This window comes from Carassius auratus, chromosome 20, assembly GCF_003368295.1.
Source record: "Carassius auratus strain Wakin chromosome 20, ASM336829v1, whole genome shotgun sequence".
NCBI lineage: Eukaryota > Metazoa > Chordata > Actinopteri > Cypriniformes > Cyprinidae > Carassius > Carassius auratus.
Window position 1 is genome coordinate 11677158 of NC_039262.1, and position 27639 is coordinate 11704796.

General features: G+C 37.1%; 1 protein-coding gene across 3 annotated transcripts; it reads left to right on the plus strand.

Moving 5' to 3' along the window:
* Positions 1–27639, plus strand: LOC113120926 (metabotropic glutamate receptor 1-like). 3 transcript variants are annotated; one of them, XM_026291077.1, is made up of 10 exons: positions 1–97; positions 1567–2420; positions 5895–6144; positions 14465–14700; positions 14978–14986; positions 17065–17311; positions 18985–19156; positions 20783–20909; positions 22750–23692; positions 25522–27639. In XM_026291077.1, the coding sequence occupies exons 2-10, from the start codon at positions 1685–1687 to the stop codon at positions 26258–26260; spliced, it is 3459 nt and encodes a 1152-aa protein (XP_026146862.1). In that variant the 5' UTR covers positions 1–97; positions 1567–1684; the 3' UTR covers positions 26261–27639. The 3 variants fall into 3 exon arrangements, with proteins under 3 accessions (XP_026146862.1, XP_026146864.1, XP_026146863.1); XM_026291079.1 differs by having other exon boundaries at positions 25557–25772; XM_026291078.1 differs by lacking the exon at positions 14978–14986.

Here is a 27639-nt window from a genome sequence, read left to right on the forward strand (position 1 = left end):
CGTGCTCCTCTGGCTGGTCTGCACACTGAGAACTGAAGTATATCATCAGTGCAGCAGCTGTCTCAGAAGGAGGTGAAGCGATGTCTCATTGACTCAGGTGCGTAAAGATCGAATTCCTGTGCAGATGTTCCATTGTTGTTTGTATTCTTGGTAACTGCAGGTACAGACAGATGTACGACCATGTCAGTCGATATGAGTACAGGAGGCATTGCTTGTAATTATCGCTCATTTGTCATTGAGTGCAATCGATTAAACCATTGATGCTTATAAATGATGAATGGAAACGATAGAAGAAGCGTAGAAACGATTTTGAATGTATAGTATAAGACATTTGTATTTGCTGTTAAGCATCATACCGCACAATAATTAATTTTAGGTTTCTGTTTTCTCTCTTACCTGATTTTATACTTAGATTAAGCTGTTAGTGAGAGGAGCGCAATTTACCTATATTCGCATTGGGGTTTAAGAGGACACACAGTATGGGGTTCTGTGTGCAAACACACTGCATCTAGTAGTTGTGCTTTGACTACATAGGCACGTTTTAGTTTCATTGACTGTCCATCATCCGGCTGTCTGCGCTGTCCGCGGTGCTGAAATCGCCCCTGCAAGGACGTGAAAACGACGACCTCCCCAACAAAACTTGGGAATGAAGCTCATTCTGAAATTACACGTTTCTTCGACTAGTGAGTCTTTCGTTCGATAATTATATAGCAGAGAATGAAAAATGACGTGAGTTTGTCTTCGTAGTTCACATAAGCTTCTGAAGTGTCAGCTAACAGAGACCGGCGCCTATTACGTATTTTGATTTGAACTTTGTGTTTTACGCTATGAGTCTCAAACTTTAAAATAATATTCCTTTGTCTTCTATTAAAATTAGTTCGTAAATATACCGCTTATTCTTAATCTATGTATGCCAGAAGGGTTATAAAAGGTGCTGTTGTTACAAATTGCCCCACTAGGTGAGCTCTAACAACTGAAAGCATTAAAAATGTTGTAATGTGGTGATCAAATGTGCTCGTTCAAAATAATTGTTATGCCACCCCACCCCATATCATTTGAAATAGTAGGCCTATAATTAAAAACTGAAAAATGCATCAAGCATTAGCTAAAAGCATATTAGTTACGAAACTTTGTGGCCTATATGCTCATTCTCATTTTGTGCACTCTTTTTGGAAGAAATAAATGGGAAAGTTTTACAAACCTTTTTAGAAAAGGGTGTGGATTTATTGATTAGATTATAAAAAAAACAGCTGATACCACTTGTCATCAGTTACACTTAAATTCTAGACCAATCCTAACATCTTTTATGTTTTACTGAGTCTTACAACTGTAATCTCAGCTTTTGGACTGGTGGTCAGAGTGATTTCACCCACATAGCTCATTTTTAATTGGGTAAATTGGTACAACTAACCCTGTTACATCACTCCTCTACTTCATGGGTGTTAAACGATACACTGTTTCTCCATAGGTTGCATTGACTTTTAATGGATGCATGTCTTTAAAACGCTTTTTATAATATATACACTTGTCTTCTCTAACTAACTCTGTGTTATGTTTTCTCGACAGGTGTCAGGGCGCATTCACGTGGTCTCGCGTGCGCATCATGGTCCCTTGATTAAATCTTTGACTGCAGAAAAACGAACACCGCTGGCACGAGCAGCTCGCAAGCTATGCCCGTCACACAATGTTAAACATGAAACGCTTGAAGATGCCCTGGGTCTCGTGCGGACACTTTCCACTTTTCCTGTGTCTGTTTCTACCGACACTATCCTCTCATGCGCTTGGGAACATATACAAGCGTTCGGCGGTGCAGCGCGCGGCGGCCCGGTCTGTCGCCCGCATGGATGGCGACGTGATCATCGGTGCGCTGTTCTCCGTGCACCACCAGCCATCCGCCGAGCGTGTGGCCGACAGAAAATGCGGAGACGTGCGGGAGCAGTACGGCATCCAGCGAGTGGAAGCGATGTTCTATACGCTGGACCGTATTAACGCCGATCAGAACCTGCTGCCCAACATCACCCTGGGCTGCGAGATCCGGGACTCGTGCTGGCACTCTTCCGTGGCGCTAGAGCAGAGCATCGAGTTCATCCGAGACTCCCTCATCTCTATTCGGGACGACAAAGATGGATCTAAGTGGTGCATCGACGGAACCCCTTCCAACCAGCCTCCTCCTAGCAAGAAGCCCATCGCTGGAGTCATAGGTCCAGGCTCCAGCTCGGTGGCCATCCAGGTGCAGAATCTCCTCCAGCTGTTTAACATCCCTCAGATCGCTTATTCGGCCACCAGTATAGACCTGAGCGACAAAACTCTCTTCAAATACTTCCTCCGTGTCGTGCCCTCTGACACGCTGCAGGCGCGCGCCATGCTCGACATTGTCAAACATTATAACTGGACTTACGTATCTGCGGTTCACACGGAGGGTAAGTCACTGTCAGGAACCTGTCGTTCTCATTGTTCTTCTCTTTCTTCTTCTTCTTCTTCTTCTTCTTCTTCTTCTTTTAATTATGGGACATTTAAACAACTTTTCTAAACGACTTATGCCATACAGGTTTCACTGAGGTTTGTAACTCATTTTGGTTCATTAACTCAAACATCTGTAATATTTGTTTGGTTAAATTGTTGTATAGTTTAGAAATCTACAAATTATCCCTTAAATGTGTAGTCAATTAATTTAAGCTGGAGTCTTGATAAAGAAGAGGAGTGTTTTAGAGCTTTTGTGTTCGGTATTACACTTAAAAAAAAGTCTGTTACTCAAAGTAGTTTACAAATATTTAACTTATCTCAAAATTGTGTAAAGTAATGCCAAGGAAAAACAGTTACTTAATGAATTGTAAATGGGAAAACATTGCCATTTTAAATTGTGTTCCGTAAAGTGACAGTCCTCCCAAAATTAAACAATTCTGTCATTAATTACCCCAGCACAACTTATATACAGTATATACAGGGTATAGGCATGTAGAATCTTACAACTTCTGCTATCACTGTAGGAGGGTGCTGGTATGAGTGGATTTCGCCATTGTAGTTGTTTTCTAATTGATTAGACTCCATGTTATAGTCTCTAGTTTCCCTTACTTTGACTACAGGTGGACAAAATTAGATTAGGTTGTGTAAGTCTGACTTTAAATATACAAGCGTGAATGTATAACCCACAGGATTTAAGTGTTAACATTTTTAATTAAGTAAAAACAATTGGAAAATCTGTATTTGAAGATAATGAGTGCACCACTCTTTAAATGTACCTAAATGGTAATGCACTCCCATTAGTTCTAGTGCAAGTGGACCAAAGAGCTTTTATTATTTGCATATGGAAGCATGCTCTAATGACTCAGTCAGTTTCTCCATACAAAATGAGGATAATAATGTATTCTGCCTTTCTCGGTCATAACACACACACATTTTTTTTGTTGCTCCCTCCAGCACTGTTGTGTGTATCACTTTCAATTCAGTTGGTGATTTGTTTATAAAATGTCCAGAGGTGGAAAGCTTGTCTGTTAAACCACAATTGTGATGATTTATGTCCTCATGGGCCACATCACTTTTTTATTTTTAGTGTTTTAATTCTGTTCCACTAGCTGATGGAATTTAAAGGAAATAAGATCAAGCTTGGTTTATAGACTCTTTAGGTTACTGTTAGCATACTTCAGTGAATAAAATACAATGTAACTGCTGCTAAGTTACAATTTTATTAGTAATGCCCTACTTGTTTTCATATTTCATATCTACCAACTTCTAAAAAGCATTTGTTAAAATCAGAATATCCTATTTACTAAAGTAAAGAGGCACCCTTAGATAGATATGAATAAACAATACCGTATAATGCTAATTCTAAGTTCACTGTTCTTTTATTTTGGTGATAAATAATTAGTAAGATGATTTTTCCCTCTCAGAATTGCCTGTAATGGTTTATCAGGCAGGAACTGTGGACTCATAAACACAACATCAGCAACTGTCTTGGACAATTATGCCTCTTGCTCGAAGTAACAGCAGATATCGTCGATTACATTAATTACTCAGCCAAATACAAATGTATCTGCCTGAATTCCATGTTAAACAGTAACCATTTTGAAACAAGCTTTATCTAAAAAAACATCAATAAACAACATAAAAAAACAAACAAATCCGGCTAAAATGTCAAAAATAAAAGGTTTTTTGCTGCTTTTAACTGGTTTAAGATGGTCATCCAGCGTGGTCTTCAGCTGGTTTGGCTGATCTCCCAGTGTGAGCAGCTAAAACAGTACCAAAAATCCCTCTAAAGCCAGCCAAGTTGGCACACTAGTTAGTTATCACCAAAACAACAGAGCAGTGAACTTTTAGTATTAGATTAAAATGGTTTATTTAACACTCTGCTTTTGGTACCTCTCATTTGTAGAACATTTGTATATTTTTTATTATTTTTGTCTCAAAGTAGGTCCACATACTCTAACAAAGACATAAAGTGACAAAGATAATTTGTTTGGCTTTTTTGTCTTGTTTTGTTTTGATTGTTTTCTCCAAATAATTTCATGATTCTAAGCAGGAAGGCTAAAATGATATCATATATATATATATAAATATATATATATAGTTTGTTCTACGATATTCATTAATCATCAACATTTATGTAGTATTTTATGTCTGCTTTATTTTAATTACCAAAAACATTTTTTAATAGTTTTAGTTTCAGTTTAGCTAGTTAACAATAACAACACTGGTGCCGTGTGTCCTTCTATACCAAATACATGTTTTTGAAAAAATAGGGTTTTAGGGCAGGTAAAGAGAACGAGAAAAAGGAAGCGACAAAGAATGAAACCTAAACCCGCAAATACAGTTGTTCCAAACAACCTAAAGAAAGAGAGAAACAGAGTAAAAAGGAATTGTTAGAGAGCCACGGAACTGTGAATGTGCTCAAATTGTTCCCGGCACCCCCACACTACAGAGACTGACCTCCAGACAGTCATCAGTGACCACACACCACTCATCTTTACTGATCAGACTGTAGCACTGTTCTTATCCTGAGCACAGTCAAAAGCAGTGACCTCTGCTGCCTGCACAATAAGATGTAAATTTCGCCTGGCACCCCAGACGTACAGTAAGATGGAACGGAAGATGTTTTAAGCGAGCCTGCAGCTTTTGTACGGACCCGTTTCTGGTTCATACAATATTTTGAAAAGGACACAGTGTGTTCAAGTGACCCATTATGGTAATTTGCAGTAATTCTCAAGAGCACCACAAAGTATTATTGGTGTCCTACTTGTCTAGTTACAGTACAATGCCTGTGGAATATAATTAAAGGATAATGTTTAGTCAGCCGGTCCTTACCGCAAAATAAACCCAGACGGGGTGATCAGGTCTTGAATCACTCTGAAGGTATTTAATGCTTCGGCTATTTAAATAATAAATAAACGTGTGGCTGTGAAATATGAGAGGGATATGAGCTACTTAAAGAGGTAGTTCACCCAACAACAACAAAAATTCTGCCACCCTAATATTGATGTTTTTGAAGAGCTGTTTTGTAAATACAATTGAAATCAGTGGGGTCCAAAACAACATTTGACTGTCATTGTGTCCTTAAATTATTATGGCTTTGGCATCACATGATCACACTTACATGAGATTCATATATTTGTTTTTTATTATTTTGTGTTTTCATTCTAACTGTATGACGCCATTTGTATCCAAAATGGTGACCATTTCTCCATTTCATGTTTTTCAGTTGCCTGTCTGCCTTTCATTTTGTGTCCTCCATAGTCAACTATCATCCATGTCTTATCCAGGGCTCTGACTGGTCTGACAGGTGTTGGATCAGTAGCGGTAATCCATTCTCCATTCTGTGACTTTGATTAAAGCTGCACTAGTTTCATATGAGTTTTAGCTTATCCTTTATTAACCGTCCTACATTTTGTGTCTGAACACAGGTAACTATGGAGAGAGTGGCATGGAGGCCTTTAAGGAGTTGGCCGCAGAGGAGGGTCTATGTATCGCCCACTCTGATAAGATATACAGTAATGCTGGAGAAAAGCACTTTGACCGGCTGCTTAAGAAACTGCGGGAGCGTCTGCCCAAAGCCCGCGTGGTTGTCTGCTTTTGTGAAGGAATGACTGTCCGTGGCCTGCTGATGGCCATGCGGCGCCGTGAAGTTTCTGGAGAGTTCCAGCTAATTGGAAGGTAAGGCTGAAAACGATTCCGTTTCAGGGCAGGAGAGACCACATCACTCACAATGCTTAGAAATAATTTGATCATATTCGTTCATGTCGGAGGAATAAATGGCAAGCTTTGGAAGAGACACAGAGGGCAAAGAAGTCAAAATGACACCCACACTGTCTTGCTCATGGTTTTATTACAACTGAATCATCTTTGATGCTTTTGCATATTGTGTGCAAAATAAGCAAATGTGATTCTAGCACCATGAATAATTATTAGTACATTTGATATGTTGCTTTAATTGCCTATGTATGTGTTTCATATTAAGGCGAATGAAGAGCATACATTGGAATGCTTGGAAATAAAAGTGTTGCTGCCGAATACACAAGTTTCCAGGGAAACCAGATGAGATTAAATATGGACATTGTGAACAGAGGCGCTTTTCACACTTTTCACCACTAATGAATAATTTGTGATTCAGTAGCTGGCTCACAAATCCCTGGAAACTGCCTGCTGCCTCTGTCTTGTGTGGTGTGAGTGTTTGAGTTTATGTTTGGTGTGCGTGTGCCAGAGAGGGTGGTCACTTGTTTTCAGATAGGGATGGGAAAAGGCTGTGGGCTGGGTATTAAATATTCAATCTCACAGCCTCTCAGGAAATGTTTCTGATGCCAAATAACCAGTAGACAACAAAAGATGATCCTTGGTCCCCCAACAGTAAATGCATCATGCAATTACTTAAAAATGTGCCATATGTTTAGTGTTTTCGTATCAGGATAATATAGAGTAGATAGAAGGGGAGCAGAATCAAATATGGGGACTATTTTATAGTATTATTAACTAATACTAAAAGCTGAAATAAGATAAGTATAAATATTAGATGAAAAACTGTAGAAAAAAAAACAAAAACAAAATAAAATTTTTACCTTGCCGAAATAGTTGAACTGAACTGAAAAAAAATAAAAAAAACGTTAAGCTAGATAGAAATATATATAAAATTTATAATAAAAATGGCAAAAGCACATAATAAAATTACTAAAATTAAAATTAAATCTGAAAACATAAAAATAAAAGCTAATTAAAAAAATAATAAATACTACAATAAGATACTAAACAGATACTTGTCCCCATTAGCCCCTATAAAATATTGTATTCTTTATTGTATACTTTATTTGATACTTATTCTTGAGAATACTTTTAATTAGTCAGCTGTGGCATGTGGTCAGTTTGGTCAATTGGTCAAGCAGTTCGATGTTTCCCTAATATCCGGCAAATTCGTTTGCTGAATAATTAAGCTGAATAATGTTCTATCAGCTAGTCTTTATCACTAAAGAAACCCCTTTATGATGATACAAGACCCCTCAGATATTTCAAAGTGGACAGTCTAATCGGTAACCAGTTTTTTAAGTTATCATTATACAATCAAACACACTTTCTGCACAGTTCTGGGTTTGGTTTACAAAGGCTATTATCCGATCAGTCAAACTGTCTGACAGCAAAATCAGAGCAACACTGGATAATATTCTGGGACGGAATCCTTGCAGACTTGAAGATCTGGAAATGAATTGTAGCAGCTATCTTGTTTAATCTATATCAAGGCAACATCTATAGCCCACCCACGTACGATCACAGACAGGCCATCATATTCAGCTAACAGACTTTCTAGGTCAAAACATTGTGTCTGGAGTCTGGATTTTCATCTATTTTCGTATTTGCATGACCCTGTCTCATTCAGTTTCCAGCTGGGTAATAGAAGTGAACATGTGTGTTTTTTTATCCGTACATGTTTGAGAGGAAAGGAGAGAGTAGGAGAGACAGACAGCAAAACCGCTTTTGGGAACTAATGGAGATTTATTCATTAAAACATGTCTTGCATTGTCATGATAATCTAAGTCTGAGCCTTCAAGCCAAGACAAGTTGATGATGTGTATCTGAGGTAGACATAGAGAGAGTGATTATGAAAAAGAGAGAGTGTGTGTTTGGAGAGCTCTTCTGTGAAAAAGAGGATGAGGTCCAGGTGTTCTTCTCCTCTGCATAGTTTATTCCTATAGCCAGCCCGAAAACAGACTATGTAATTTTACACAGCAGCAGAAAAAACATTGACGTTGTAATTTCTAATCAACATCCTCAAGTCTCACGGGTAGCTTCTTTTAAAAGCTTAACTCATTGGATTCACCAGAAGTTGTTAGGCTAAACCGAGTATTATGTTTGCTCCTGCCTCTTAATGATCATTGCTCATTCACACTATATGTTTTACTCCTTATTTAGAGTCCCATATAGCATGTGCCCCAGAGATATTTTCATAGGCACATATTATTGCTCTCAGGACAGAAAAACAACACCAGCTCCTCAGTATTTCAGCTGTGTCTCAAGCACTGTCAGGAAGCCAAATTAAATGTTTAAACGGCAGCACTCTCTCTCCTCCCCTAGTGCCTTCTGTGTTCCCAGTCCCAATAATCCTTTTGCGCTTTCCTCCAAGAACTCCTTCTTGCCTCTTATTACACATTCAGTTAAAAGAACAGAAAAGAAAAGAGAATCTGAGCTTTTTCATCTGCAAAACTCGCACCACGATGATAGACTAATGCGGGTAGTTTATTAGTATTCTGAGTGGTTGTTTGAACAATGCTGTAGTTGCAAGGTTGTTTAGGTGGTTGCTTACATATTTGGTGAATATATATTCTCACAATTATTTATATTTATATACTTTCACTTGGTAGGTAATATATTAATTAGTACAGTATATACACATTTTTGTGTTATTATTGTACATCTTTTAGGTTTCCCCTTGCAACTTGAGGGTCCCCGAGAAGCCCTCTCTCTTTAATTAGCATCACGCTGCATCTCAGCTCTGCTCATCCTGTGAGAATATTGCGGATTTATTTTCTATAATCAGCTGTCATCTTGTCACTGTTTTTGAGACGTGTCTCTTCATGGATAGAAATTAGTAATCTTATCAATGTGTCCCATTCACCAGGGGCCTGTACCATGGGGTGGTATGGTATGGTATGTTTCAGTTTAGTATTTACCAAGCCCAGATTTTAAGCAGTGTGAAAATGGCTCAGTTTTTAGCAGTAGCTATTTATCACTGGGGAAGGTTATGTTCTGGACCAATCAGCTGTGAGGAAAGTGGCACACCTCTGGTGCAATAAAGTCACTCCCCCTTTTTCTCTTTCTCCAAATTAAAGTTCACTAGTTAAAATTTTTTAAAGAAAATTTTGTTTTCACTTTAAGTGTTGGTATTTTAAAAATATATATATTACATATACTATTTATGTAATTATTATAACCTTGACCTGTTACATATACAATTTTTACAGTCTGTTAAATATATTACATTCAAATCTATTAATTATTACATATTCATTTATTATCCAGTAATATGATCACATGATCCTTGAGAGATCATAATGTTGATTTGTTGTTCAAAAAACATTATCTATTATTAATATCATCATCATCATAATTTTCAATGCTCAACACAGCTGTGAGATATATATATAGATATATAGATAGATAGATAGATAGATTGTTTGTAGAAATAAAAAATTAAATACTATTTCTAAAATGCATAACTATTAAAACAGAAGTTAAACAAGAATTACATTTCCTGTAATTTATTATTTGTTTTAAATTCTCAATAAATCATTTAAATTCCATTCATCAAATTGGAAAAGGAACCATTGCTAATGGTCAACTCACTTAAAGTGCTTGACCTCATTTTATCTGATTTCCAAAATCAGTATATTTTATCATCAAAAAAATTAAATATTGAGCTCGGTCCTGGCTTCACTTTTGCTTCTTGTATAACCCTTTATGGTTTCATGTTCTAAACTTGCCTTATGGCTTTAGCATAATTCTTTCCCACGTTTGTTTTTAAGTAGGTCATTTACTCATAGGTGCGCTTGAACTCTCCAAATAGCTTTTCTTCTGAGGTTATTTTCTCCTCAAGTAATGTGGAGAATTGGATTCAGCATTCTTCACTGCATTCAGTAGTGCATGATTGCCTGTGACCTCCTTGTAGAAGTTATCATTTGTGGATATTGCGGTTTTGTAAGAGAAGCTCTCTTGTAAAGCCCCGCGGAGGCTAATTCTCAGGAAACATCTCTTTCTCATTAGCCCTCCATTTTGAGCGTATTAAAAGATTTATTAGTCATGAGGGCGAGCAGAGAGTGAAAAAGACTGACTTTAACAGGTTTTCTAAATCTCTGCATATGGGAAGTTCCCACATTTGGCTGTAAAATCAGCTCATTAGACTAAAACTTGGGGTGGAACTGTAAGAAGGGAGAGAAAAAACACAGTGTGATTTTGGTACAAAAACAACCCTAGAAAGCAAGGTAGCTGGTGTGAATCAGCATTAACGTTATATAGACTCTGAGAAGCTGGAGATATAAACCGGTTTGTGTTGACCTGCCAGTCTTGTGCTGTGCTTCACAGGCGTTCTGAGGTCACTTTCAAGTCTTTAAGGTTCAAACAGCTACAGCGAAACTACATTAGAGTGAGGAAAGCCTGCAGGCATCCCAGCAGCCCTCTCATTGGAACTCTATTATACCACGTCCCATAGGACTTCAAGCACATCTGTTTGTGCTCAGACTGCTGTTGTAATGTTTAAGAGGTTGATTCTACAATGTTTACTTCATGTCTCCACTCAAGTTTTCAAGTTTTGTCCCATGTGAATTCAAAGAATATTAAAAAGAGTTTGACATTGAAAGGTTTGGGGTATAAATGGACTGATTTAGGGTGTCCAGAAGGGGAGAAAAGGACATGCAGAGAGGACATGACAGAGACTCATCATGTGTGCATGTGAATGTAAGATGGAGAGAGAGAGAGAGAAAGAGAGAGAGAGAGAGAATAATAGAGGCAGATGAAAGCTGGTGTGGGGCGAGCGAGAGCAGGCGTGATAGGGGCTCGCAGCAGCAATGTTGCTTGTGAAACACAGAGCCAAGCTGCTGCTAACTGGAGCACCATGAATTAGTAAAGGCTTCTGGATGAGTTTTAATGGCCCTCAGCCTAAGCCTGCACTGTCTTACTCAGTTCTCAAGAGAGGATCGAGCTACAGTCAACCAGAGCACACATGCACATTATACTGGATTTGAGTAATGAAAGAACGTACGATAGGAAAAGAAAAGGGGGGAGGACCAAAAAAGCAGAGCATCTAGTCACCGTTGCTCAATATTGTCTGCATGCATATGCTGTTTTATCAAGTGAGGTTAGTTAATTAAATCTTAAGATCTTCAGCGTGTCCTGCACACAACAACAAATACACAGCACACGCAGGGATGTTTGATTTGAACAAATGACTCTTATGAACCAGTTTTTTTTTTATGAGTGTTTTTTTTTATGAGACACTTGAAAATAATTACTAAACAACCTCGAGTTTGACAACTGACTCTCTCACTGAACTGAGTCATTTTTTCAGTCAAAATGAAATATAAACTATTACTGTGATGCATTTGATAACCTATTAGCTGACTTCTTGTTTATATTATATGACAGTGTGCAATATACATTTACAATATAAAGATATACCACCATTCAAAAGTTTGTGGTAAGATTTTTTTGATGTTTTTGAAAGAAATCTCTTATTCTTACCAAAGCTGCGTTCCTTTGATTTAAAATACAGTAAAAACAGAAATATCATGAAATATTATTCTATTTTATAAAAATGTAATTTATTTTCTGTGATGACTAAAGTTTTCAGCAGCCAATATTCTATTTTTCAGTGTCAGCTAATCCTTTAGAAATATGCTTTGTATATGCATGCTTCTTCCAAAGCCATCTTAAAATCAACCTGTCGTCTAGCACTTTCTTTCCTTCAGTATTTGAAAATTAGTATTATTCCTAATTTGGAAGACTTCCTTAAAGTCAGTAATCTCTATTTAATCATGAAAATTAATCAGAATTGATCAGATTGGTCGATTTTTCCAAATTCTTTTTTTATTATTCCTTTTTGCAGGGTCAATGTTTTAAGAATAAATTTCCTTCCGAGATTAAACTTCCTATTCCAAAATCTACCATGCTACTTAAAAACGAACTTTTTTTAAAAGGGTTAATTCATCAATTTCATGGTTTATTTGGAACCACAAGAAACCCAGACTTAAACTTTCAGTTTTTATGAAACCAAAGGAATTAAGTGGGGTTTCACTACCCAGTTTTCAATTGTATTTTCGGTTTGCACCAAATTAAGCAAATGTTAAGTTGGTTTATTTACAAATTTGATTCACACTGGGTCCCGACCGATTGAATACACAAGATGTTTTGCTAGACTGTTATGCTTGCTACCATTTATTCATAATGTAAAAAAAAAAAAAAAAAAAAAAAGTAACATCTGACTATTATTTCGACTGTAACAAAAAGTTTTTTGGTGTGGAAGGAAATATTTATTCATTGCCAATAAGTTGTCTCTTTAGTCTCAAATTGTGCTCAATACTGATCTTCTTACTCCCATACTACAGAATATTGACCTTTTGACTTGGAGGTCATGAGGAGAGTTGGAGTTTGCTAATTTATTTGATGACGGCCAAATAAGATCATTTTAGGAGTAAAGACATTAATTTAATCTGCCCAGTAAAGAAGGAGATATACAACTGGATCTTACTGAAATAGAAAAACAGCTTTTCCTCATTTATTCTTGATAAGAGGATCTCTGAATTATATACAATGCTCCCTAATGTTGGTTCTTCAATCTATGACTCTTTAAGGTTGATATGGGGAAAAGACTTAGGGTCTCGTTTTAGTGATGAGGTGTGGCTATCCGTCTCTTCAAATAGCTTTCCCAAAAGTGCTTAAATTTCAGTTAACAAACAAAATTATAGATATATCCATTCACGGGACTTATCTAACCCCCAATTGTTCTCGCCTATGCTTTAAATGTAAGGTAGACATTGGCATGTATTTTGGGATTGTGACAAAATCAAAATGTACTGGAATGAGATTCACAGAATTATTCTAAAGATTATTAGAAAGACTTTTGTATCGTCTTCGAAGGTATACCTTTTAAATTGTACAGCAGGTCTGTGTCTTGACTGTGATAAAGAATGTGTATTGAATTTTGTATATACTTGGCCAAAAAATTTATTATTATTATTATGACTACTCTTTTACCACTGGAAAAATTAACTTATGATTTACATCAAAGATCTAAGGTGCTCTGGCACATTTGGTCCTCTCTCTAGAACTTTTTTTTTTGAGGACACTCAGTGACTGTCTTTTTAATTTCTTTATTTCTGTCTTTGCTCTTAAGCAGTTGTATGCATTCATTAAAGAGCTAGCTGTTGAAAAATCTAGTTAAAAGAAAAGAAAAAAAGAAATCGCTCTATACTGTACCGGTGTTCATAAAACTCATAAAATGAAAAAAAAAAATGCTAAAAACATTGCTCTGCCTAATATTTTTTTTAGAGAAAAATTGAAAATGATGCGGTGAAGGTGAACATGTTGAGATTAATCTAAACGGAGAATAAGGGATGGATTGAGCCGTGATGGAATCAAACAGCTCCTGTCCTCCTACAGTATGTGCCATCGCTGCTCTAGTTAGCCTGTCTTCAGCCTCAGGACACTGCCATATCTGCCTATCATAGCAGCACAGTGAATCTCTACCTAAGCTTCAGCTCATTCATTATTCATAGAGGTAATAAAACTCTCTGTAGAGCTCTGCTCTATCTAATCTCTGCCATTTTCCACTCTACTGTGGGGTGCAAAGCTGTTTAGGGAGATGTATTTTAGGTCGAAGCCTCTAAAGGTAATTTTGTCTAATTCGCTCTATGATACCACAATACCGCTGCTGTGCACTGAAGAAGTGAAGTTAGGCAAGCAGAGAATGATGAGGAAATGGATTTATGCCATACTTACAGTAACTGAATAACAAAACATAATAAGCCAAAAATGCTGACTGTGAGAAATATGTGAGTGGAGAAAGAGGAAAGAAAGAAAATGAAGGTATAAAAGTAAGCAGTCAATAGTAAAAATGCTTGTATTTTACATTTTACATTAATTTCTTTATATTATAAATACATGTATAAGTGCAACATAACAGTTCAAGTGAAAAATGACTTGAAAATAAAAATGAAAACATAAGACACCAGCATTCAAGTAATAATTTTTTTGTCATTTTTTTAAGAAGTTATTTGTTCAGAAATTTGTTCTAAACTGTTCGGTTTACTTCCAGGATTACATTATATCAGCGAAACAAAAGCACTCACAGCCCAAAGCTAACATGCTTTGGTGCCCACGGGTGATTTAAGCGAAACTGATTCTCATTTGTATGAAAGCTGTGTTTATACAAGGAAGCCAGATCTTTATGACACAAATTCCTCATCATCTGACATGTTATGTTCTCACTCTGTTTTTGAAGCGATGGCTGGGCAGATCGCGATGAGGTGGTAGAAGGATATGAGCAGGAAGCAGATGCTGGGATCACAATGAAGTTGCAAACGGAAGAAGTTCAGTCATTTAATGACTACTTTCTAAAGCTGCGTTTGGACACCAACACGAGGAACCCATGGTTTGCTGAGTTCTGGCAGTACCGCTTCCAATGCCGCATTCCCGGTCATCCCCAAGAGAACCACAACTACCAAAAGATCTGCACAGGTAAACAAAGATCTAGAAGCTGTTCGAATGATATCAATGTGCTATCAGTAACATTTCATATTAGTTTAAAATAAAATAAAGAAGAACAAGTAGATATATTTCATTTTCATGATATATTGTCAGTTTGGCAGTATGTTATTTTGCATAACTGATGTCTGTCTGATTGAATTAATCTGTTTTTAGGAATATATTATGTGCATGATATTCTACTGAATTATTAATGGTAACTCTGTATATTTTTTTTCATGTAATTATCCTCTGGTCGGCGCTTTTAAAGGTGATATAGGTAAACTGAATTGTGCCCCCTCATCTTTTGTGCTTTTCTAACAATTGTTCTCTTTGCCTGTCCACATAGAAATATAGCTGAATATCATTGTACACAAAAGCAAATATAATCTTGGATCAATCTGTGTAGTAATGTAGGTTAGTTTTTGATTGTTTTTATTACGTGGCAAGAGCTTATAGTTTGTTATTGTTTTCTTCTTCTGAAAGACCCTCGTGGTGGTAAGTGAGAGTTGATGAAAGACATTATGATGTTATGATACCTGCACTGAAGAAGCACTTCACTATAGCAACAGACAGCACAATAGGTTGGACTGTGTTTGGCTGCTTCGATTGGCAGAGCTATTCTCAGTTATGAAGATGATGTGCAATTCAGAGAGGTATTGCATACAGTTGAAGATGGGAAATGAAACAGTGACAGAAAAACATCGGCTAGTTTCATCGTCATTATAAAAAGCTGTAGACCCTCTATGAAATATACTTATCCTGAACAAATTTTATGAACATTTATTGGAAAGACTGGTATGAAGGCTGTTCTTTTTCTCATATTTTATGGTTGTATTCTGACCATGGGTTTGGAAAGGCATCAGATTGATATCGATCGTAAAATTTTGATAAGCTGTATCTCTACAAGTCTTCCATTTAGCCTAAAAGTCAAGCAAAGTCAGACAGTATGCTGCCAAAACAAGACATCAGTCCAGCTTTTCTGTGCTGCTTGTAAGGTAGGCTTGATGGCACTGAGAGCACAAGAGAAGCTTGTTGCGCAAGAAGAACTAAGCTGTCACAAAGTGTGTGTGAGAAACCGTGTGAATGTGCAAAGACAAGACACAATCACAGTGTAATGAGGAACCCACACTGCCTGCATGTGTGTGAGAGTGAAGACTTCACCTGGTTGATTTAGTCAGTCACTCAGATCACTTTCTGAATCAATATTTTTGTCTTTTTTCAAGCATAAATATCTGTCTACACATCCTTAAATCAAAACAAATGTACTCGAGAAGCAAAACTACTTGAATTTAATTACAATAAAAAGGACTAAAATCTTACCCCGTTGCCAAATTTGTTTTTGTTTTATGCAAAAATGCACTAAATGTGGTTATTTTGCTCTTAAAACGAGAAAAAAAGAGAGACTAATTGGATAAGGAAATCAGTTTAATGTTTTAATATATATATATATATATATATATATATATATATATATATATATATATATATATATATATATATATATATATATATATAAAAACATTAAATATATATATATATATATATATATATATATATATATATATATATTAAAACATTAAACTGATTTCCTTATCCAATTAGTCCAATTAGTCTCTCTTTTTTTCTCGTTTTAAGAGCAAAATAACCACATTTAGTGCATTTTAATTTTTTTTTCATGTGATTTAATTTTGATTGAAGGATGGATGTTTTAAGGAATTTTTACTGGGAAAACAAGACAAAAATACTGATTAAGAAATGTATTTTTTTTTTGCCGTGCACAGCTTGTGCAGTTCCAGGAACTGCATTTAACTTATAATTATATTTAATTAATCTATGATTTACTTTTTTGCTTCTGATCTCTCAATGTATATGTAGCACTGGAATGGCTTTTCAATCAGTTGGCTTATGAAATATGGCTTTTGTCCAGTGGCTTGCCAGTTCTAAGATATGAAATTCGACGAAAGCATGTAGTTTGCCAGTCTGCCAACAGGACTCTCTTCCCTTTATTCAGTTTCTTCAGTGTGTTAAATGTGATCATATTTTAATATTAGGGGCATACAATTATATATTACGTTAAGATAAAGTGACATTCTGCCTTTAGTCACTAATAATCAGAAATTTGCAAATATATTGGATTATATTTTGAAAGCAAAGAGCCTCTGGCTGTACTTAGTCTTTCAGGGCAATTTAATTCGTTCAGCATCCAAATTTTTTATTAGCTAAATTGCCATCAAATTCAATAGATAAATGCATATAAAACACAAATCCTGTAAGGATGGAGGCAGAGTGACACAAATACAACTATAGTCCTTACTTTAATTTTACTCACATTGGTTTGAAATCTTTTCCTGACAGGAAATGAGAGCTTGAAAGACAACTATGTCCAGGACAGCAAGATGGGCTTCGTGATCAATGCGATTTATGCGATGGCTCATGGTCTTCATGATATGCATAAAGAGCTGTGCCAAGACCATGTTGGCTTGTGTGAGGCAATGGATCCCATTGACGGCAGTAAGCTGTTGGACTATCTACTGAAGACCTCCTTTTCCGGCGTGTCTGGGGAGGAAATCTACTTTGATGTAAATGGAGACTCACCTGGGAGGTAAATTACAAGAATTCTTTGTATGTACTAGTACTAGAGTTCTATTTTAGTTCTATTGTAGTAAGCTATATATGGAGGCAAGGGTAGACTAATTAATAATGCTTTTCTCCTTAGATACTCAGTTTTAACCTCACACACAGGTGTGACATTTGTGGAGTAGTTAATCCCAGAAATGTTTATAAAAATAAAGCAAATTGTGGTGAAAATGTGAAATATACTGATATACTATATATTGATTATAAATATACTAATTTAATTGAAACACTGAAAAGGTCACTAAAATTGTTCAGTGCATATAAAAAAGGACCATTTTATTCTAAATCTGTTTTGTATGAATCATGCTGTTAGCTTATCAACATGCTAATGTCAAAAACTGTTGAATGTGCAGTTGCTACGTTGCAAAGTAGATAGTTCCGAACCAGTCAGCCCTGCTGAAAACAAAGCAAAAATAAACCAGCCTCTACCTACTTTGCTAGAAATAGTTTTAAGGTGGTCTCCCAGCCTGACTAAACTGGTTTTTAGCTGATTTACCTCGACGGTCAACTGGCATTTTACTCTGACCACTTGAAATGTGCCCAAAACCACTGTAATACAAACCAGCTAAAACCAATTTATTTATAGTTCAGAGTAAATCCCATTACTGTGTGTAGTTTTATGCTTGGATTATTACACTGTAAGCTTAGAAACATGTTAACATCACTAGGGTGACCATATGTCCTTTTTTTTCCTGGTCCTGACTAGGATTATGACTTTGGACTAAGTTTTGACTTTGATTTCCTATTGACATGTTCTCTACAGTCCTCATAAATTCAATTATGTACAGTACAATGCCTGCACACTATTTTTTATTCCTTACCTTCAGCAAATATATAACAAAGGCAAAATCCTGACATTTTTGGCCATTTACAAATCCCATATAACATGTCAAATAACATGTCCAAAAAAGAGGACCTGTGGCCACCTTAAACATCACACACACAATTGTGTGTTGAATTGCTGTCTGTGTAGAGCATTCCAGATGAGGCATTTCAATGAGCGGAAGAAAACTGCAAGTGTATCTAGTCAGCTGATTAGGTTTTAAAACAGAGCTTAGTTTAATGTCAATATGACAGTTTGTACCTGAATGGCCAGTGTGACATTGAACATTATGAATACCTGTTCTCTAAGGCAACAATTGATCACGCACCCTCTCTGGTTAGATTTGGCACCCTTGCCAACACATGCAAAAAGGTGCATATCAGATGGTAATAGACCTGGAGTGGAACAGATTGCCTGTCTCAAGGAGATGTTTCAGTCCTCTCCACTCCAATACCTTGATGCTGTCAGCTCCTGTCACCCTGGCTATACACGAACAAAAGATGGCACCTCCACCACTGCCAAGACAGCCATTGCCTTGTGTACATGTGTGAGCTTGCGACACTTTGCCTCATCTGTAAGCTAGTATGGATGAGTGGACTGAGCACTCAGGAGGTTGTGGATTCATATCCCAGGTGGAGGATGTGAAGTTGAGAGACTTGGATGTGTGGACATGGTAAAAGTGTGAACTCTGCCTCTTACTAGTCCCGAGGCTTCAGCAGCACTGAGCTACTTATTATGGCAGACTTGCTCTTTTTCTTTCTCTTTTTTTCATTCACCCATATCATTACCCCCACTCTCTTTTTCTTTTCTCTAAGGTATGATATTATGAATCTTCAGTATGTGGAGGAGCTGGGCCGCTATGATTATATTAAAGTGGGGTCGTGGCATGAAGGTCTCCTGAGCATCAGTGATTATAAACTCATGGCGAACCGCACTGAAATGGTTCGATCCGTCTGCAGCGAACCGTGTTCTAAGGGACAGATCAAGGTCTGTATGTAGTATAACCATCGTGTGTATTGTATTTCAGTTATATACAGTTAGGTCCATATATATTTGGACACTGACACAATTTTCATAATTTTGACTCTGTGTGGCACCAGAAACAATCAAGATGAAAATGAAGTGCAAACTTTAAGTGTTAATATAGCATAAAATATACACAGTTGCACCATTTTCAGGGGCTCAGATGTAATTGGAAAAATAAATATAATAATAAATAAAATGTTAGTTTTTTGATATTTTGTTAAGAAACCTTTGCAGGCAATGACTGCCTAAAGTCTGACCCTCATGGACATCACCAGAGACTGGGTTTCCTCTTTTGTGTTGCTTTGCCAGACATTTACGGCAGCTGACTTTAGTTATTGTTTGTTTGTGTGTCTTTCTGACATTAGTTTTGTCTATAACAAGTGAAATGTCAATCTCTCTGATGGATTTGTTTTGTTTTTGCATGGGGAGTTCCTTTAACTGCACAATATGGGTTTCACAACAACAGCTTCCAAATGGAAATAGCACGCTAGAATTAACTCAAGACTTTTTACCTGCTTAATTGAAGTAGAAATAACGAAGGAATAGCCCACATCTGTCCATGAAAAGTCAACCGTCCAATTACTTAATATGGTCCCTTGAAAAAGTACATATTAAAGAGCTGTAATTCCTTAACCTTTCCTCCAGTTGTGATGAGAATACCCTCAAATTCAAAAGCTCAGAGTGTGCAGTTAAAACCCATATTCATTAAATAACTGCAACTTGAATATGTTTTTGTCAACAGCTAAAGTAATAAAAATTGTGCATGTGTTCACATATATATGGACCTAACTATGTGTGTGTGTGTGTATATATATATATATATATATATATATATATATATATGTGTGTGTGTGTGTGTGTGTGTGTGTGTTAAAATTTTATTCCATTTTGATGATTAGAGCTTATTGCTAATGAAAGTAAAAAATCAAGTATCTCAAAATATTACAATATTTCCTAAGGTCAAAAAAAATTCACTGACTCCAGCTTCAGTCCGCTCCTTGTCATTTTCTAAAGTGTACAAATCAGCTTTGCTTGACAGTATTCTAAAGCTTGCGGTCATCCCTGTTGCTTGTGCAACTTTTCCTACCAAGTTTCTTAATTCCAGTCAATTCAGCATTAAATATGCTTTGATACAGCACTCTGCGAACAGTCACCCCTTTCAGTAATTACCTTCTGTGACTTAACCTCTTTGTGGAGGGTGTCAGTGAGTGCCAAGTCAGCAGTCTTACCCATTACGGTGGTTTCAAAGAATAAGAGATACACAGAATTTATTCTGTAGGGATGGATATTTAATGAAGCTTAAATGTAAATATTCTAATATTTTGAGATACTGGATTTTTTAATTTCATGAGCTGAAAGCTCTAATCATAAAAAAAACAAAAACATTAAAATGTAATGACTATATGAAGTTACACTTTTTGAAATATATATATATAAAGTATATACAAATACTAATATAAATACATATGTACATTGTTAGTTGTTGTGAGATGTATTAACTGATTTGAACTAATAAAACTTGAATTGTGAAGTACTACCATAGTGGGCATCAAAGTAAAAAAAAATACTGGTGTTTTCTGACTCTAGGTGATCCGTAAAGGAGAAGTGAGTTGTTGCTGGATCTGCACTACATGTAAAGATAATGAATACGTTCAAGATGAGTTCACATGCAGAGCTTGTGACCTTGGCTGGTGGCCTGATGATGAACTGGCAGGTAAGAGACTTTGTTTAGATTTCGTTCAGCCTCCTAATTATCTACACATCTATTAAAATAGGTCTTCATTTAAAAACCTAGACCAGTATTTCATTGAGAATAGCTCAAATCAAACTATGATTGCTGTATCTCCTTTAGGCTCCTCTCCTCTCTATGCCCTTAGCATCCTCCTTACCCAACACTTTCTATCCCTATGGGCTGTGGGGTGCGTGTTATTTTGCAGCAGCGAGCAGAGCTGGATAACAGTGAGGCTGGAATCCCATTAGTACCCAGCAGCCGTGTGTCAGGCTCAACAGTTTCGCCAAGGAACCTGAGCAGCAACAGGGAATTCTGATTACCAGAGAGACAGACCGATCTGAGATAGAGAAAAAGCTCTGTCATAGCGATTGTGAGAAAGAGACCCTTCAACAATATATAGAAGGCTTTGTCATAAAGAGAGTGTTCAGAATCCATAGAATGAAATACACACAAAAGTAGGGCATATGAAGCTTAAGGGTCAATGATGTGATGTTCTTCTATTCATTTTTAAAATAAATAGTAATAATACACACACATATACATATATATTAGTGCTGTCAGATGAAAAATCGTGATTAATTAAATCCAAAATAAAAGTTTTTGTTTAAATAATATATGTGTGTGTATTGTGCATATTTATTATGTGTATATAAATACAAGCTCACGCATGTAAATATTTAAGAAAAATATGTTACATTTACATATTAAATATTTATTTATAATATAAGAATATAAATATATAAATGTATATACATGTAAATATTTAAAAAAGATAAAATGTGTGTATTTATAAACACATAATAAATATACAAAATACACATACATATATTATGTAAATAAAAACTTTTATTTCGGATGTGTTTAATCACGATTAATTGTTTGACAGCACTAAAATATTCTAAAAATTAAATTCATTCACCACTATTGGAAAGTTTGAGGTCAGGAAGTTTTTTTTAAAAAATGTTTTATGAAAGACGTCTCTTATGCCCAAGGCTGAATTTATTTAATTAAAAAATACAGTAATATTTTTAAGTATTATCGCAGTTTCCAATTTTTGTATATTAAAAAAAAAGTTTTAAAATAATGGCAAAGCTGAATTTTATTATCAAAGTTGTAAACTTTATATTTTTGTGCAACCTGTATACATAAGGTTCAAAAGAACAGCATTTATTAGAATTAATTTGTAAATAATGTGAAAGTCTTTAAAACCTTTTAATCAATTTAATGCATCCTTGCTGTATAAATTAATGTCTTTAAAAAAAACTTTTCAGTGGTAGTATACAAATAGTTCAATGACCTAAAAAGACCTTTTTATTTTTCCTAATATCATTATGAAGAAAGAAGCATCATTACTGCTTCACTGGTTATTATTATTTAAAAAAAAATAATAATCTGCATTTGCAATATTTGTTAAAAGTTTTTGACCAATTTACCTTGAAAAATATATTTACAAGCTTCAAAAGTACATTTATAGGTATTCCAGGTGTAATGCAAAAATGGTTACACCATAATTCCATTTTAACTTAATACTTAAAAATACTGGGAATTTGTATCAAAATTTTTCAATACCATATGATACCAACATGTTTTTTTTATTTAGATTTGCATACTTTTAAATTCCACTGATCTTTAAAACTGTTAAGGCATTAAAACTCATGAGTACACACATAGCACATACACCACATGACGACACAATGCAATCTTTTCCAAGAAGATTGGCAGATCCAGAAGTCCGACAGTCCTTAAATTCTGTATTTGTTTTGGCCTTTTCTTGATTTATTTTCCATCCATCTTGACTTCCCGTCTGCTTGATTTATTCCAGAATGCAAGCCTCTCCCACTTAAGTACCTGGAGTGGAGCAGCGTGGAGTCAATTATCGCAGTGGTGTTCTCCTGCCTCGGAATCCTGGTAACTCTATTCGTCACCTTCATCTTCATCCAGTACCGTGACACGCCGGTGGTGAAGTCCTCCAGTCGTGAGCTTTGCTACATCATCCTGGCGGGTATCTTCCTTGGCTACATATGTCCCTTCACTCTAATCGCACGTCCCACTGTGATCTCCTGTTACCTTCAGCGCCTTCTAGTGGGCTTGTCGTCTTCCATGTGCTATTCCGCCCTGGTTACCAAAACCAACCGCATTGCACGAATCCTGGCTGGCAGCAAGAAGAAAATCTGCACACGTAAGCCCCGCTTCATGAGCGCCTGGGCGCAGGTGGTAATGGCATTCATCCTGATTAGTCTCCAGCTGGCCGTGGAGGTTACACTGATCGTGCTGGAACCCCCCGAGCCAGTGAAGAGCTACCCCAGCATCAGGGAGGTGTACCTCATCTGTAACACGAGTAACTTGGGCGTAGTGGCTCCGTTGGGTTACAACGGCCTGCTCATCATGAGCTGCACCTACTACGCCTTCAAGACCCGCAATGTGCCTGCCAACTTCAACGAAGCCAAGTACATTGCGTTCACCATGTACACCACCTGCATTATCTGGCTGGCTTTTGTGCCCATCTACTTCGGCTCCAACTACAAGATCATCACCACCTCCTTCTCCGTCAGTCTCAGTGTTACTGTAGCACTGAGCTGCATGTTCACACCCAAGATGTACATCATCATCGCCAAGCCCGAGCGCAACGTACGCAGCGCCTTTACGACCTCAGATGTGGTTCGTATGCACGTGGGTGACGGGAAGGTGGCTCCTTGCCAGAGCAACAGCATCCTCAACATGTTTCGCAGGAAGAAGAAGAACAACAACGCGACCGGCAGCACCAAGTGAGTGACAGATAATAATAGGTTTGAGTCACATTTCTGAAATATCAGCTAAATGCACATACAGGCTATGAAACGGATGGAAATAAAATAATAGTATTTCTTTCTCAGAAGCACGCCAAGTTGGACTGCAGCGATAGCTCTGAAAGTGTTCTTTCTAGCATGTGTGTGTATTTGAGTTGTCTCTCCCATGTTTTTCTACCTGCTGCAAACCAAGAGTATGTATGTAGCTAGAGCCAGACACTATCAGTCGTCCTCTATCTGTGCTGAATCCTCGTCCAAAACCTAATTTTCATCAGACTACCCATCCACTTAGTACCTCTCTCCTCCTCAGTATTAACCCACTTTTCAGTGTGCCTCCTCCCCCATGTCAAACCTTTTCCTGACTAAAACTTTAACCCAGAAAATGTAACCCAGTTCTTGTATAGGCTGTAGCTCCCATATCCAGTTCCCTTCTAAAGCCCCATTCACACTGATAGCGATTGTTACTGCTGGATGCTTCAACGTTGATGGGTGGGCTTTAGAAAATCTGATCACAAATTAGATGTATTCCAGGCAAAATTAAGATTTTAATGAGCAATCTGGCTGCTAAAAAGTAACTTTATAACAATAAAAATAAACATAAAGTACTCTATGTCTGTAGATTACAGCAAGTCATAGTGCGTTGTAAACATGATAAACGATTATGAATGAAACAGGCTCAGTGCTGCTCATCTGCATAAGCATAACCTACTCTCAACTTTGACTTGTTACTGGATGTCCTAAATGCAAACTTTTGTAGCAATTTTCCCTCTTTAGTACTCGCCATGTCAACTAACTAATTGTTTGTACTAAATGTACTTATTAGTAAATGTCTGCATAAACTTAACTCCTTTTGGTATTCACTGGTTACTACATTGATTTGCTCCATATTTGCATAAACGGAAACGTTTTTATAAAATCAACTCTCATTGGTAGTTGACACATTGAGTCCCTTCTCATTTGCATAAAATTTAACTTTTCATATCTTGACAAATCAATAGTATTCTTCACATCAATCACAGCTCATTTGCATAAACTTCACTCCTATTGGTAGCTGCTGCATTGAGTCACTGTATATTTGCATATACTTGAAATACTCTAAATGTTGACGCCTCATCAAGTCAACGATCTTTTGCATAAACCTAAACTTTTGCATACATTTTTCTACCATTGGTAATCACTGTATGTAACTGGTTTGCATAAAGTTTATTCTTGCTCTCATTTGCATAAACATAAACTTTTCTCTATTTTGATACATCACCAGGCACACCAAAATCTGCCCACCCTCGTTAAAAACAAATGACTTCCAGTCACTTTGCCAGAACAAATCTCTGTCAGTGTGAACGCCCCTTGATTCTGACACAGATTTCAGCTCTGAGGCCTTACTGTCCAGTTAACTTAATTACACTAAGAGTGGACAGCAAATGCCATGTTGATCTGAAACTGAGGGGAATTCCATGAATCCCTTATTCATACTGCATGACATACAGTTAAAGCAGAGAAGTGCAGAGAAGGAATGGCAGAGAATGAGCCATCGTGGCTTTCATAATGCTCTGTAAGCAGGTCATTATGAGATACGCACTTGGCATGTTTGAGGGATCTCTGTCAAACGCTTCATGAATTAACAATGTTGAGTTACACATTGTGTGCTAACCCTAATCATGAGAGTTTTATGGCTGATAATTGTATGAACTGTATGAATGATGACATGCATAATGATCATTTTTTCTGTGATGTTCTTCTCTGTCTCTGTGTGTCGCATTCTGGCGTGTCTTCGTGGGAATAACGTTGGGTCTCTGTTTCATTCATAGTCCTAATGGAAAGTCTGTGTCATGGTCTGAATCAGGTGCCAGACCCCAGGGGAGGGGGTCGAGTGTGTTCCACAGACTGTCTGTGCATGTGAGGAGGCAAGCAGTCGGCCAGAGTCAGACGGCGGTCATACGACCCCTAACTAATGCCTCACAACCCCCCGAGTCTGAATATGATGCTGGTCTCAACACAGCCCCCAATGGCTCTCACCCCGACAACAAGGATCTCTACAACCTCAGCGAGGGGCACGATGGGGGTCCCCAACCTCCTACAACCCACGAGGGAGGGCTACCACCTTCCTATTCCCCTCCTAATTTAATAGACCACAGCACTGATTGTCCTCAAGGGAGGCCGGTGGACACTCTGAGCTCTACAGTTCCTGATTTTGACCAATTTGTAATCGGCACAGGCAACAAGTTGAGCCCTGTCACCTATAAATCGTCCACCAATCAACTGCCTCTTCCCCTGCAAGGAGAGGCGTTCCCTGAGGAAGGTTCAGAATTGGAAGCTTTTGACCTCATTCAAGGGTTTCTGTGTGAGAGTGCCACACAAGAAGAGGAGGAGGAAGGTGTGGAGGAAGATCTGGCACATAGTAAGCTCACTCTGCTCACTCCACCTTCCCCCTTTAGGGACTCACTTCAGGCAGGGGGGTCCATTCCCGGATCCCCCGGCTCTGACAAAAACCCTCCCTTTTCCCAAAGTATGAACTACGCCCCAAAACAAAGCTCTTTTACGCTGTAAAAGCACACGCTCAGGACAGCGCTGTTTATTATTCGATTACTGCAGGATATCATTTGCTTGCTTACTTATCTTCGTAAGTCTTCGTAAGTCTCTTTCGGAAGGCAGGAAGAACCTTGAACAAATGGGACGTCCTGTTGGGAATATTTTTCTCAGAGGAAGTGTTGGCAGCATCCGTTTTCCAAAATGCTGCAGAAAGTTGGAGTGCCAAATATTATTGTGTTGCCGTGCCCGAAATCCGCTGGCAAGTGACATCGCAACAATCCAGGAGTGATAATGCCAGCTTACCGCTTTACTATTTCACTCTTAGCAGGATGAGACACACTTTTCTTGGATTGTATGTGCTTTTGAACTATGTAGCTGGACTTAGTTCTGATTCAATCCAATCATGGAACAAATGATGATTTAGGATGTAGACGGCACAGACACATAAATGCAACAAGTGCATACAAGGGAATCAAATCGTATAGCAGGCTGCTGTGTAACTGGTTTTGGTATCTGATTTTCAGCTTCAGTAACAGTGCACAAGTCAGAGTGAAACAAGGAAATTGTGTACGCACAAAACTCACTTGATTTTCTGGATGAGTAAATGTGGAGTTTCCCATCTAAGGTGTTTTCCAATTTCCTTGTGGCTCCCAAATGTAAGTTTCAGAGCTTTTGCTTAGAGAGTCAAAGGCAAGAATGCTGATTGTAATGTTAGGTATAGAATACTATTTTAGCTTCAATATGGAGCCAAGGTAAATAAAACAACCTGTGTTTTTCTTAACATTACTTTGTCTCATGCGTGAACTCATCCTTGGAAAAAGGGAGCAATGTTTTGCAAACATTTGTATACTGTTCTGCCATCTATCGTTTTCCACACAGATGGTGTCTTTGTATTTCTGCTATATGTTTCTATGATTAGAATGTGAGATATTTGTAAGTTTTAAAAACAACATCTTATAACTTGCTCTTTGTGATAAAGGGACGTACTGTATATGGTGGCACTGAAGCTGGAGTAACTTTTCAGCGACTTTTACAAACTTTTAATGTTCCATTTTTAAACTGTAACTGAGTAGTTGCTTCTAGTGGTAACTTGTAGCATTTACTGCCAATCTCGCATAGGATTATCACATGAATATATGACTGTATCACATTAAGTTTTACAGGACTATTAGAATGCAGCTCTCAAAAGAACAATATTCTTGAATATCTTACATATTGTATTTGTTATTATGCATTGTAATATTATTAGGTCTTTTAGTGTAAGTTGTTTGGAACAGAATCCTTTGTTCAATGTAAAGTAATCGACAAGATCACCGGTTTACGTGGTCAAACCTAAAAATGAGGAGAATGCTCTTTTTGCCAGGACAAATCATGCTGTAAAATAAATATTTTATATC